The sequence below is a fragment of the Triturus cristatus genome, chromosome 4_1 (genome assembly GCF_964204655.1).
Source record: "Triturus cristatus chromosome 4_1, aTriCri1.1, whole genome shotgun sequence".
Classification (NCBI taxonomy): Eukaryota; Metazoa; Chordata; class Amphibia; order Caudata; family Salamandridae; genus Triturus; species Triturus cristatus.
The window spans coordinates 1,334,868,710-1,334,883,464 of record NC_140585.1 but is presented as its reverse complement, the minus strand read 5'-3'; the positions used below and the strand labels follow the sequence as shown (position 1 = coordinate 1,334,883,464).

General features: G+C 42.6%; 1 protein-coding gene across 1 annotated transcript in view; it reads right to left on the bottom strand.

Moving 5' to 3' along the window:
- PRKAB2 (protein kinase AMP-activated non-catalytic subunit beta 2) overlaps positions 1 to 14,755 on the bottom strand; it is a 383,829-nt gene that overhangs the window by 301,528 nt on the left and 67,546 nt on the right. The window contains exon 2 of the mRNA XM_085654813.1: positions 10,154 to 10,333. Coding sequence (XP_085510939.1) covers positions 10,154 to 10,318 — 165 coding nt within the window. The 5' untranslated portion in view covers positions 10,319 to 10,333. The remainder of the gene's footprint in view (positions 1 to 10,153; positions 10,334 to 14,755) is intronic.

Here is a 14,755-nt window from a genome sequence, read left to right as displayed (position 1 = left end):
AGGTGAGAGCCCATTGTTTTTATTATTATGATCTGTCTCCCTCTTCATACACTTGCTGGTGCTGCCCCCTTGTTCTGCTGGGAAATAGTTCTTAATGCTGCTTATTTGTAGTTGGAAGCATAGAGAGACCATCCATTGTCACTGTTTCTGATGTGTTCTGTTCAACATTCATCTATTAGCTCAGAGAAATTCCGAGTTATATCTTGGAACTTTAGACACTTCACGTGCATAAACGCATGTGCTCTGAGCTGCACTGATCCACTGTTATATGGCCCAAGACGTCTCACAGTGGACACCATGTCATATAATCAGTGCCACTGGAATTTTGCAATTATGGGGCTGCAGTGTTCACAAAAAATAAATTATGTTTCTATCTCAAACGGATCAAAACTACGGATCAAGTGTTATTAAATGAAAAGCGCCATATATAATTCTGATCATTAGCAGATCCTTCGCACAGTTTAACCAGTCACCTTTTAGTTGCTGATTGCTTGTTGTGTTGCCCGGGTAATAGGACACCCGGCAACCGGCTATCGGGGAGTGATATTTTCCGGACCTCGGGCCAATAATGCAACGGGAGTCGGATGGATGCTTTACGTGGTGGCGACGTCGTAGCCCAACTGGCTTACGTACGCTCACGACCTTCTTTTATTTATTTGGGGTCACATGACTCCCACGTTGCACGCCTGTTGCGTCACAGGCGCAACACAACAATTGCTGTATTCTGGTGTTAAAATGGTACTAATGTAGTGCACATTTCCGTAGACACTTAATAGTTCCAAAATGATAAAATAAAGACATTAGTCTACAGATTGTGCTGCATTATGTAGTATACTTTGTCTTTCCTAGATGCATAGTTTTGACAACACTGTCGCATAGTTTGGTCCTCTACAGCTGTATAATTCCAACGCCATCCGCCATTCCTGGTGTTCAAGCAACCAGCATTTTGCATTGTGGGGCTTATAGTTTTGCTCTGAATGCTGCCCTCATGGGCTCAAAACAAAAGCATTCAAAATGGAGTTGACTACAATGCCTTAATTGGTCTAAGGTGTTATAAATGACATCAAGCCACTTATCAGCTATGTTTTACATTTTTACAAAGTAATTTAGTCCATTAAAAAAACAACTGCACATTTCACAAATAAAACTAAAGTAAACTCCACTAACATATTTTTGAGGGGTCAGTCTTTTATTCACATCAAGCCTTGACAATGCAAATCGTTTAGTCTTTTGTGTAGTGGTAAGTTTGACACATAGCTGCATTTCACAGCAAAGGTACAATATGGGCATCAGCTGAGCTACCTTCCCTATCACACAGAATAAGAAAAAACAGGTTGTAGAAGCAGAAGGAACATCACACTATTCTCAAACTTATAAGACAGGCACGAGACTGGTAGCTTGCATGCCAAAGAGGGAATGAGAGGAGTTAAAGTGCTGTTGTATGCTCTCCATGAACAGACAAACAGTTCAGCAGATTCATAAAATGAATTTAAAAAAGAAAGACTTGGTGCATTTCATTTTATGAAAGACTACATAAGTTTAATTCAATTCAGCAAGGCTTTGTTCGATTTCTTACAACAAAATCATAAAAGCACATGTTATCACGAAACCTTATAATCAGTTAGGCTTTAAAATCATTTCAAAGTACAGTCAAAGATATAATATATACATAAGTTAAATTACCTTAATGTTAAAAAAATGTATTTTTAAAATACATAATTCAAATAAATATGTGAATAAACTGTATTCATAAACTTGTGAGAATGTATATCAGTAAATTGAATTTACGGGTCGAATCGTAGTACGATTTATATATTTTTTTAAAACATTGAAATTCACTAAATGAACACATGTTACAGGGATGTATAGTTCAGAAATAGCATAAAAAACCGTAGCAATTCACTGAAAACAAAACAAAGGTTACAGGGATGTTATAGTTAGATTCAGATTATACACACACAAAATCATAGATATTCCGCAGTTGTAGTTATATCAATAACTTTAACACGTGGCCTAAGGTATCATCATCATCATCAAGATTGCTTTATTCGACTGAAGTAGTCATAAAAGCACATACAGATAAAAACAAATAGATTAAAATAGCTGCGGAATACAAACGTTAAGATCTAAGTTAAAATCTAAATCAGTACATTTGTGCAAAAAAAGCAAACAGTGCCATATTTTCAAGAATGACATATTAGAACAAGGCTAAGAAATAACACATTGGTTAAAAATCAAACTCCTGCACTAGATTTGGGCTCAAATGAACTCCACTTGGCCTAGTTTGCCCCTATATTCATGTTGGGTAGTAGGTGTTTTCATTCAGGACAATTGCTAGCCCTAGCTAATTTACAGCGGATCTGCCACATCCATCTCAAAAATTTGGCCACAGGGATTGTATACCTGGGAGATGAATCGTAGAGTAGAATTCGCAAGGCTACTTTATGTAATCGTGTGCCCAGATTCTTAGAGTGTGGGCCAGCCAAACTTTCCGCGGGCTCGCGTAAGCAGGGCAGGCAAAGAGCACATTTTTTTTTTTTGAAAACCGTTTTTATTGCAGAATCACAGGAGAATCGTCGTACATGCATAGCGGCCCTGCACCGCTAGCGGCAGTGCAGGTCCTTTGCTAGGCCAGAAGGCTTTGATACACAGCTTATTAGCCCACATCCCTGAGGCCGGGCAGCGGTAACATGTGGGACAATTTACACAACCTGCGTCACCCAATAGTGTTGTTTGTATCCTCAGCAGGCAAAGAGCACATGGGAATATGATTCTACTTGTTTAACGCAGACAGGGCATTTATTATCCCCAGTGTGAGACCATTTGTATGAGAAAGACTTCAACAGCAAGGTGCCAGATCTAAATTGGAAGTAAAGTTTCGGATCCAAAGGCTATGTGATTTTATCCCAGTATAGCTCTTGGCTCAGGCATGGTTTGATTTGTGAGAAGAGCCCCGTGAAGATGGGTCATGAGATCTGAATTCTTCTTGTGTAACCATTTCCCAGTAAATCTCTTTAAGAATGTTTTTTGGAAGGAATGTCAAGGGTGAAGGGGAAATCCCACAAGTGTGATAGACTCATTTCATAAAGCGTGTCTCACAGATTTCGCAGCAGGTAATTTTATTAAATTGATCCGAATTAATAACATTCCTTAAGCCCTCAGTGTATACTGACAATTCATGCGTAGCCAACACTCGTCGCCAGTATAATACACAGATCATTCCTTAAGGGAAGGGTGGGTGTGCTCTGTGGGAGGCTAGTGATTGTGTGTAAAAACGCGTTCTCTGCTAGTGTCAGCTGATTCAGGTTTTCTAAGCCTCACAGCTCTGCCCCATAGAGGACTGAGCTCAACACTTTACTATAGTAAATTTGAAGAGCCAGGCTAATGGGCCTCGTCAGAGAGGTTTTAACTTCCTTTCTAAGGGTGCCAACTAGATGTCCATGCTTTAGTGCCATAACTTCCACCTCATGTCCTTATGAACTTTGATACCCAGATAGACAAAAGCGTCCATCTGCTACAGGGGGAGCCCATCCATCATTATTTTCCTCCTGAAAGCTCTATGCTGGTTAAATGCCATATGTTTTGTCTTTGTAGCATTGATTTTAAGGCTTGTCAGAAGACAAAACTCCTCGTAGTGGTTGAGGGCACGCTGTAATCCACTAGGTGTTTGGAGATTATCAGCGTGTCATCCGCAAACATGAGAATGGAAATTTTCCTTCCAGCTAAAACAGGGGCATCAGTATGAATGGCATCAAGGAAAATTTGCAACACCATTTATGAAAAGAGAGAACAAAGTCGGTGCTAGCACACATCCCTGACAAACGCACTTGTGCACAGGGAAAGGGTCAGGCTTATTTCATGCCGCTCCCCACCGTATTTGTGCATAATTGTCCTCATGAAGGCCGACAATTAGGGAGAGCAGATCTAAATACAGCCTCATCTCCTCTAGGACCTCCCACAATTTGTTCCTAGATACCATGTCGAAGGCGGATTTAAGATCGACAAAGGCAGCGTACATGCTGCCCTTGCCGAGGATGACTATACGCCAGTAAATGAGAACAATTGGAACACCTGATCTATGGTGCTAATGCGGGCCCTGAAACCTGCCTGTAGAGGGGAGAGAGCAGCAACATCATCAATCCAGTCCTGGACCTTGGTCAGAACAAGCCTAGCTACCACTTTCTGCATGCAATCTATTTTGTCTCCCTTTTTGTAAATGAGTGCACAATTAACATCTTCCTTGTTAAAAACTATAGCAGAGGATTAAAGGTGGCTCAAGGATGGTACCCCATCATCAACTTCTTCCTCGGCATATTGAGTGGCATAAAAAGTAACCCACGCTAAGGTAACTATAACTCACTCCTTTCCCATTCACTGATAATTTTTTCATGTATTACATCACTCATGACATTTTCTATGACATCATTGATAATATCACTACAATATTTGCAGTGAAATTAATGATAAGAAACCTGTCCATGCGGGGGAGCGAGTTATAGCTACCTTAGGAAACAAGTTATAATTACCTGAGATAACTATAATTTGTTTTTTTAAATTGGTGTGAGATTTTTCTGGTTTTACTTTATTATTGTTTGTGTGCTGCATAAATACATTACACATTGCCAGACTGATTTTGTGCCAAGCTACCAGAGGATGATTTAGTGACTTGTGGTTTACCTGGACGAGGACTGTTGCTGTAGCTTGAGAAGGGCTGACACCCTCACCAAAGGAAGAAAAGGTTATTAATGTTCTGCATGACTTTGATGGAAATGATACTTTAGCCTTTCTTCCCCAAAAAGGATGTGACATAAGTTTTCTTTGGCGAATAAGCAGATGGACCTCTGCCAATTTGGAAGTTTTTATTCAACTGTTTCACAGACCATTAAATACCAAATTGATTGGATAATTGGCCTCAGATATAGTCACACACTGTCCGTTATAAATGTTCATGTAAACCAATAATCTTGCCAGGGTTGGTAGGTTTGAATCTTTGTATTTGCGTTTAAAACTTTCTTTATGCAGAAGCTTAAATTACATGGATTGAAGATTTACTATTTGGCATTGTTGTTGCTTTTACTTCTATGTGTGTTTTTTACTGTACCATTTATTTATACAATAACATTTGAATACACCTCTTGGCTCTCGTTTTCAAATTTATTTGGAATAAGTAAACAGATACATAGCTGATTTTCAGTTCCACTATCATTCTGATGATAATAATTGTATCTTTTAACACCTATCCAAGTCTAGTTTTATTTCTTTTACTAGAGTTGCCTTTTAAGATTAAATATGTTGTGTTTGCTTTTCTAGATTGATCCCCAAGCATTTTCTATATTTCTGTCATTCAATTTCCTGGTTCATTCTGCAAACAGCATTTTGTGACTTATTTGAGTTGGCACTACATTGGGTGGTTCCAGTATATTGTGAGGCCTAAACAATATCTTGGAAAATGATTCCTGGAGCCGTATGGCCGTTATGAAAATGGACAAACAACAATTACCCATAGTTTACATGAATGGGCTAGGGCTAACTTTATTTTTAGCCACGCGCTTGATCAGGGATCTTCTCTATTGACATTGTAGGGTTTACTCTCATCAACATGATTACATCAGTAGACAAGAAGCATTTCTCCACTTTTCCAACAAAGGGAATTTCATGATTATCTGTGCACTCATCGTTTAGTTCTCTGCCACAATTTGGAAGGTATAAAAATTAACATTTTCTACATGATAGGGGCTGATGATGACACAGGTTGCACAAGTTACACCAATGAATCCTCGCAACAATGCCATTTAAACTCAATGTTGAGAAAAGTTCTGTTTTGTCGAATCCAAAGAGGTAAAAAGCTAATATTATGTTAGATATTTTATTCTAATTATTGGTGTTAACATTTATTGTTTATTGCAGTCTCCTTTATTTGAACTTACACAAACACCACAAGTTTGATGGTATACAACCAAAAAAGCAAAAGATGCTGGCATACAAGTGCTCTTTCATATACCTAGGACATTTTCCTTTCTCCAAGTCCTATGACCTTCTTCCTAAGTAATGGGGAAGTGTTGGGAGAGGGTGAAGTAGGATGAAAGATAAGAGAAAGAAGGTGAAGAGCAATTAAACCCTGAATGGGGAGAGGGGGGTGGTAGGGCAGTGGTGTTCAGGGACATTTGGGTGTTCTCTAGTGAGGTATCTGTGGGGTTAGTGGATGGGGAGGCGCTTGACTTTACCATTGTCATGTCACCCCATTACACGCTGGGTGGCACGCTGGTTTACCGTCCTCCTGGCCCTCCCAGAGCATTTCTGAAAGCCCTGGATGATGTCATTGTCTCCCGTGCCCTTCGCTTCCCAAATTTCCTCCTTTTGGGCGACTTTAACATCCATTTAGATTGCCCGGAGGCTTCTGAATCCAGGGAATTAATGGATTTGTTTGATCTAGCACAATTGACCCAGTGGATCAAGTCTTCCTCCCATAAGGGAGGACATACGATCGACTTGGTGTGCTCCAACTTTGCCTTGTCCGTTATTGACCCCCTTCAGGTCACTTGGTCAGATCACTATTTGGTCCGGTTTTCCTGGACTATAGGGAAGGCCCCTTCCTCTATAGCCTCGGCCCAAAGCAAGCCGGTACGGAAGATTGATATCCTGGCCCTTTCTAAGGCCCTCTTACTTTCACGCCGTCTGCAGCCCATGATCTTGAAGGAGCGGTAAACAGTTTTGCCACCTAGATCAGTCAAGGGGTTGGCTCCGCTTCTAAACTCCTTCCCAACAAGCGACCAAGACTTATTCCACCTAAACCATGGTACTCTGGCACTCTTAGAGAGCTTAAATTGGATTTTTAAAAACTGGAACGACGCTGGCATCGGGAGTATTGACCCCTGGCCAAAATTGCTCTTCGCAAAGCCCAGAGAGACTACTATGCAGCCATTGGGGAGGCGAAAAGTAGTTTTTATGCGGAGCAGATTGCTAAAGCCAATAACAGTAGTAAGGAGATTTTCTCCATTGTTAGAAGCTTTTTGGCACCCTGCGCTGAACAAACAGCCCTTCCAGTTTCATCGCAATGGTGTGAGGAGCTGTCTTCTTCCTTTATTGAAAAAATACAGAACATTCAAGAGAGCCTAGGGACGGGTTCCCTGGTGCCGAGAGTTCCCTTTCCTTTGCCTCCTCCAGCTCCCACGCCATCAGCTTCTCCATTTATGAAGTTTCTGCCCATAGCTGGGTCAGATGCATTGGCCATCCTCAAAGCACTTAAGTCGGGTTCCCCAACAGACCCATGTCCAGCTAGAGTTCTGGCTGGGGTTGCAGAGGTGGTCTATCCAGAGGTAAATACGATTATCAATCTATCCTTACAGACTGCTACTGTACCTCTGAATTGGAAACAGGCAAAGCTTTTTTAGATCCTTTTAAACTTGCTAGTTATCTCCGCATCTCTCTCCTCCCAGCACTGACAAAGGTTTGTGAAAAGGTGGTTTTCCGACAGCTTGAGGCCTATGTTGAAGCATCCGGTGTTCTCCACCCGGCGCAATCCGGGTTTAGGGCGTTATAGCACCGATACCGCACTGGTAGAAATGCCTGAGGAGATTACGGAAAACCTGGCGCGGGCGGCAGGGCGGCCTTGATTTTGCTTGACCTCTCAGCTGCCTTCGATACGGTGCCCCATCAATTACTTCTCACTCGACTTTCAAACATTGGCATTGTTGGCCCCGCCTGGAATTGGATGAAATCCTTTCTGGAAGAGCGCACACAGCAGGTCTGGATGCCACCTTTTTTTATCGGCTGCCAGGAAAATGTCTACTGGAGTTCCACAGGGTTCTACCTTGAGCCCTTTGCTCTTTAATATCTATCTGACTCCTTAGATTTTTCTGGCCGAGGAGCTGGGAGCAAAAATAATAGCTTATGGTGATGACACCCAGCTCCTATTTACCTGGAAGGACTCTGACTTGTCGACAGAAACTGCCCAGAAATGTCTCTCGTCTGTGTTTAAGTGGCTTGCACATGCCCAACTGAAGTGCAACGAGGACAAGTCGGAGGTCCTTCTGTATGGTCAGTTTCCGCTTGCCTTCAGAGAAACCTTGTGGCCACCAGACTTCCCTTGACCCAACTCGGAGGGCGATCCAGCAAAGAATTTGGGGGTCTGGTTTGGAGAAGACCTGCGGTTCTCTGTGCAAATCAAGAAACTCACCGGAGTTTGCTTCGGCACTCTTAAATCATTAAGAAGGTTCTTCCCTATGCTTCCAAGGCCAGCCAAGGAAATGGTCGCCCGTGCTCTCATTCTCTCCCGCATTGATTATGCCACTGCTTTGTACGTTGGCATCCCTGGATATCTCTTAAAGGAATTGCAGACCATACAGAATGCCCTGGCTAGACTCCTGTTCAACATCTCTGAAAGATCAAGCGTAAGACAGCATTTACAAGATCTGCATTGGCTTCCTGTGGCCCACAGAGTGCAATTTAAAACTCTCACTCTGGCTCATAGAGCCCTGCATGGTCTTGGTCCAATGTATATCAGGAAGCGTTTTGCTTTCTATGTCCCCAGCAGATCTTTGCGCTCAGCCACCAAACGACGGATGGCGATTCCCCGATTCCGCAGGATGCGGCTGGGGGGGGGGTCAGTCCCTCTCCGTTAAAGCAGCTATAGCGTGGAATTCCCTTCCCTTGGAATTACGGTATATTCAGGACTTCAGACTTTTTAAAAAACAACTTAAAGCCTTCCTTTTTAATCAGCCGACTTAAATTTCTCGCTCCACTAGGTCACGGTAACTTTGCGCGCCAGGACACTCTTGAGTATTTGTGCACGGTATAAATCCACTATAACATAACATAACAATGGTAAACCTATATCGAAAGAGACCTTCTTTTCACCACAGTCACCAAGGGGAACATTTTTACCATTCTACAGTTAAGATTCATATCCCAAAAGTTAATTTGTGTTTGTCCTAGACTTGGTATACTATTGAGAAGCTGGGTGTTGTGCATTAAGCACTTTCAGCTAATCAGAAAGAAATTCTCCACTACATCGCCTGATTACTACATCATTTAACTAAATCGCCTGGTGCCACATCATCAAATTTAAGTCATATAAAATAAGTTATGGGCTATTTAATTACAATTATAATAAGGTGAATTTAAATTTGAATAAAGGGAAAATGTGAGGATTTCCCCTTGAAGATATCCACTGCTTAATTTGAGCCGGTGGTTTACAGTGCTCGGCACCGCCACTTAATTGTCAACAGCAACACTTATGACAATTTGCCACATGTTTGTACAGGAGAAGAATATTTAGACTCTCCCTTTGAAACCAGGCATCTTTATCCTTACCAAACATCCGCCCATTTGGCCTTCTATGCATGGGTTCGGATCCCATCATCCTCACCAGTGAGATAAGAAAGGTTTATTCTTAAGGAACAGGCCGTAAATGGTGACCGCCAGCACCTCTTCAAAATCCGCTCTCTCGTTACAACTCCCCCACAGAACCCTGTGCACGCCATCATTCCATGGAATCATGCTGTGAGTGGAATCAACCAAACACATACACATTAAAATGACTAGTACCTGAAGCTCAAGCCATTCCTATAGCTCTGGGAAGCTGGAATAGCCTGAAGGGTCACACTTGTAGGAGTGTGATGTTTAGTAGTTCTGTTGGTACTGTTATTGGCAGCTGCAATGGGTGATGCAATCTGCAATGACTTTCTGACAAAAGTCCTTGATTTAAGTTTTTTTTTTACAAATAAAGCACTGAAGATATGACATTTGATGTGCTGGCAAGGTATGTAGTACTCTTAAAATGTTTAATTTCTTTCTGATAAGCTGGTGACGCTTAATGCACAACACCCAACTTCTCAGTGTTGTTGGCCAACCTGGATGAGGGGTAAGGCATGGTTCATAGAAATTGTACAACAGAAGTTTCCTCTTCCTGGTCATATATTATTGTTATAAGCCTATGTGTCCAGCCATTTAACTCTTTAAAAGCGCACTAAGCATTCTTGATTCAAGGAAAGTGTAAATAAAGATATTGAATCACATTTAAACTATACACATGGCCAAAATGCTTCAGGTGCCTCAGTGTCAGCTACTGTAGAAATAAATGTACATGGCAGAACCTTCATATAATACAAATGTAAATTTCAGAACGTTTGCAGTAAAAGGTACTGTATCATACCTTTGATTCCTGAGTGCTGAAAATGTTGGGATCATCAGTGCTGCCCACCATGATTTTGTTCTGCTCTTGCTCCTTTGAAGAATGAATGCTGGCTTGTCCATCACTGCGGTGAGATTTGGACCCATGTCTCTCTCCTGAGACGCGATCACTAGCTGTGTTTCCCATCACTGCATAAAAGACCTAGAGCACAAAGGAAAGAAAATTAACAAAATACATGCTTTATAGTGTTGTGAAGATAGTTACCTCTACTTTCTGTAAATAAAATTAAAGTTGAGCGAATAATAGGCATAGGTCTGTCTTGCCTCAGTAGTATAGCCCTCAATGATAATTTCACCTTTTATTTCAGAAAGGAACAATCTTTCATTCCCTGTTTACCAACCAAAATGGCATACTTTGTAATCAAAAGTCCAATTTAGCCTCTTATCCATGTAAAAAAATTAAATTTGGTGGCATTAAATTAACTAATAATGACAAGTGTTGTTCACAGTGCTAAGAAATAGTGAAATTGAAGAGCAATGCAAAATAAACACAAGCTGCTGTTATTTATTTTTACAAACGACGGAGATGCCACAGCAACGGACTGAGGACACCACACTCCAATCGGCTATATGGGCCAAGATCTTCTGTGTGGTGAGGAAACTTCCCAGATGAGATACCTTATCCCGTATTGCCATACGAGCCTAGTCCACTAGTGTAGGAAAGTTGAGTATTATGTGGTGGGGAGGTTTAACCTCACCATGTAGTACTATCACAATACCCACAAAGATGGTGCTTGAATTCACTCTAATAAACCCTTAGCTCAGTCCTGGTAGTGTGGCAAAGAGCAGACAGGCTTCACTAGAGGAACATGTGTAAAACATTTCAGAGTACCAACATGGATAATAAGTAATTGACATGACTCAAGAGAAATCCTACACTAATTTATAAAATATAAAGTGTATTTTTATCTTGATTTAGATGCCAAAATGAACAGAATAGCATACATATAACCGGATGTATAGATTTTAGAAAATATAACATTGTGGTCAATGGGAAAAACGACTAGTGAAAATCTGTCACTTGCAGGTCGAGTTACCAGGAACTATTACAGGGTTAATGCCATGTGGACCCCGGGACCAGACCTCTGCATGCCTGCTGCTCAATGTCCAATCCCTCTGCAAATACACCACAGAGATCTGGGGCACCATAACCACCCTCACCCACGACATTACATTCATTACTGAGACCTGGCTCAACCCCGCATAGACTGCCAACATCGCTAACACAAACTCCCACAGCTACAAGGTGATACACAGAGACCATCCAGACAAGCATGGGGGAGGCTTCCCCATCATCCACAAGCACAGTCTCCAAAAGGTGACATTTCACCATGGAACATCTCAACTTTCAAATCCAAACAGACACAAAATCAACCATCAGAGGAACTCTCGCCTAAGGATGCAGGCCACTAGCCCAGCTTTTGCAACACCATCTCCACGTTCATCTCCCCCTGGCCATCAACTTCAAACACTACATCTTCCTTGGAGACCTCCACTTCCACCTCGACGAACCCAGCAACACCAACTCCACCAACCTCCTGGAGAACATGAGCAACATCGGCCTATCACAGCTGGTCACACTTTGGAACCCATCTTCACATCCAGAGACAGAATCAACTTCTACCATATAATGAGTTAACCTGGACCAACCGCAGCATCGTCTACTTCATCATCACAGGCTCACCGGAACCAACCACCAAATACCCCATCCCTCCACATCGTAGATGGAGCAGAATCTGTGAGAGCCAATGGACCACAGCCCTCAATACCACCAGGCCAGACTCCTCCAACAACCTCAAACAAGCCATCCAAAACTTCTCCAACTGGATCCTCAACTATGCCGACACAGTCGCCATCTTGAGAAAGGCTAGCCACAGCAGATCCAGCAAACAGGCCAGCTGGTTCACGACCGAACTACAACCCCTCAAGCGAGAATGTAAGTGACCGGAGAGATGATGTTGCTACAAAAAAAAAACATAGACCTCACCATTTTCAAATCGGGTCTCAACAAATACCACCACCACCTCAGAGAGGCCAAGAAGGACGCCCTAACCAACCGATTTGAGGTTAGCGCCAACCACACAAAGGAACTCTTCAGCACCTTCAAGGAGTTCTCCTGTCTGTCTGCCACCAAGAACACTATCTACCCTTCCCAGACCCTCTGCAACACTCTGGAAGACTACTTCCATTATTAGATATCAGACCTCTACAGGAACTTAGGCCCACAACCAACCAACCTCAATCACCTCCTGACACCTTCTGACGCCACCCACTGCCACCTGCTCACCAACTGGAAACAGTTCACCATGCAGGCCACTACATTCATCATGAACTTGATCCATTGCAAAGCCCAGCTCCACCATATCTTCACCCTTAGATGGAAAGAAATCTGCAGTGCCCTCACATACATCCTCTAATCATTCATTGCCACTGCCACCATTCCAGATGCATGGAGGCATGCAGAGGTCAAACTGCTCCTGAAGAAACCCTTCGCTGACACCAGCAAACTCAAGGATTACCACCCCATCTTGCTGCTTCGCTTCCCAGCCAAGGTTCTGGAGAAAGCTATCAATAGCCAGCTCACGGAACACCTGGAAGAAAACAACCTGCTCAACTCACCCCAATCCGGCTTCCGCTCGAACCACAGCACCGAGATCAACCTGATCACAGCAACTGATGACATCAGATCCCTCTTCGACTGAGGTGAGGAGGCAGTCCTGATCCTCCTCGACGTCCCAGAAGCCTTCAACAACATCTCCCACTACACCCTCATCACCAGATTCTACAACTTCAGCATCTGGGGAAACGAGCGCAAGAGGATCAATAACTTCCTTCCTCACTGAAATCACTCAGAGGATTTGCCTACCTGCTTTCACCTCAAAACCCAAGAGCATCATCTATGGCGTGCCCAGGGCATCTCTCTCAGCCCCACCCTCTTGTTAGCTTTGATGCATATCAGAGGTGGTGCAGCCTTTGAAGCTCACCGCCTTGATGTGCCACTTCACTAGCCTGCTTGGGAGGATGGAGGTGTGACCTACTTCCTGCCTAAGCATTTGTTCCGGACTCCCGGTAGTGATCACACTCCCTGGCAGGGGGTCAGAATCTTGTCTTGGCAGCAGCAGGCATGGGAAACGCGAGCTTGCCAGTCAGAGCACAAAGAAGCTAGGTAAACCAGGTGAGCAACCTCTAAGGTAGCCACCTGGATTCATAGTGCATACCACATCACCCAGGGTATAAGATTAGTGCCAGGGGTGAGAAGGCACACTGTTTGATACCAAACACAATCAATTTCCGTGGTATCATAATGTAGCTGCCAACCTTGAAAACGCTAGAGTGGCAGCCCATGTTATCCTATGCATCGCTAACACTTGTAGTAGTTTCCAATGGGGAACGCCACTATAGGGACATATAGGCATGCACCTATTTGTCCTCACCTTTAATACACTGCACCCTGCCTCCTGTGCTGGGGAGGCCTTCCTTAGGGATGCCTGACATAGATTAAAGATTAAAGATAGTATATTGACTTTGCCCACACACGGTGAGGGCATATTTGAATTTGAGCAGTTTGCACTGCTCTTGCAGTCTGAAGTGGCAAGCCTACTGTTAGTACGCTGCTTCGGTCACCGAAGGGGGCACAAAATTGTGCTGCAGCCCTGGGGACCCATTTACCACTTATGCCCTGGGTATCCTGTAACCATATACTAGGGATTAATAAGGTGGTAAAGTCTTTGCCAATTTGGGATTACTTGGTCGAGCATAACAGTTTTGTGAGAGAGCACAGGCACAGGAGTCTGGGCAGAAGACTCCAGTGCACTATCAGTCATAACCATCAGCATTTGGAACAAAAAGTGGGAGGGAGACCGTAAAAAAAGGTCACTTTCTGTCATATCAAGTGAATATTGTATTTATTTATTTGTATTTTATCTTTTAACTGACCTTAGCTTCATGTGCAGTGAAGTGTTTAAGAAGGGAAAAACAAAACTAAAAGAAGAACAGTTCCTAAATTATACAGAATGACTAGAGATCAGAGTTATTCCTTTAAGTGCATTCTCGAAACTGGATTTTTTAAAGTGTGTACGGAAGGGTAATAAATACGGACCGAGTTCAGGTCCAGAAGGAATATTGTTCGAGATTTTTGATGCCAGGCAAAAGAAGGCTTGATTCAGAGTTAGGGATTTTTTTGTTCTTGGATTTAAAGTAAGAAGTGAGGCTTTTCTTGAATTTTCCATCCAGCATTTTAGAATAATATTCCACTCATTCCATGGAATGTTTGAAACTAGAATAAAAGATACTAGAGAATGGAGGACATTACACAGAAGATTCCATGATATAAGCTTTTACTCGTGGCATGCGCTTTAGAGAATATCTAATGCACACATAGGGCACACCTGTTACTCAATTGTTATTGTAATTGTTTGTTTGGATGCTGATCAATACTAATCATAACCTATCTTTTGTCCTCTCTCACTTTTCTGCAAGAAACTCGCTTCTTTAAAATGAAATGCAACAACCATTCTCTGCTATTCTAGAAATTGAACACTTGTTGAAAGACACATTTTCGGGT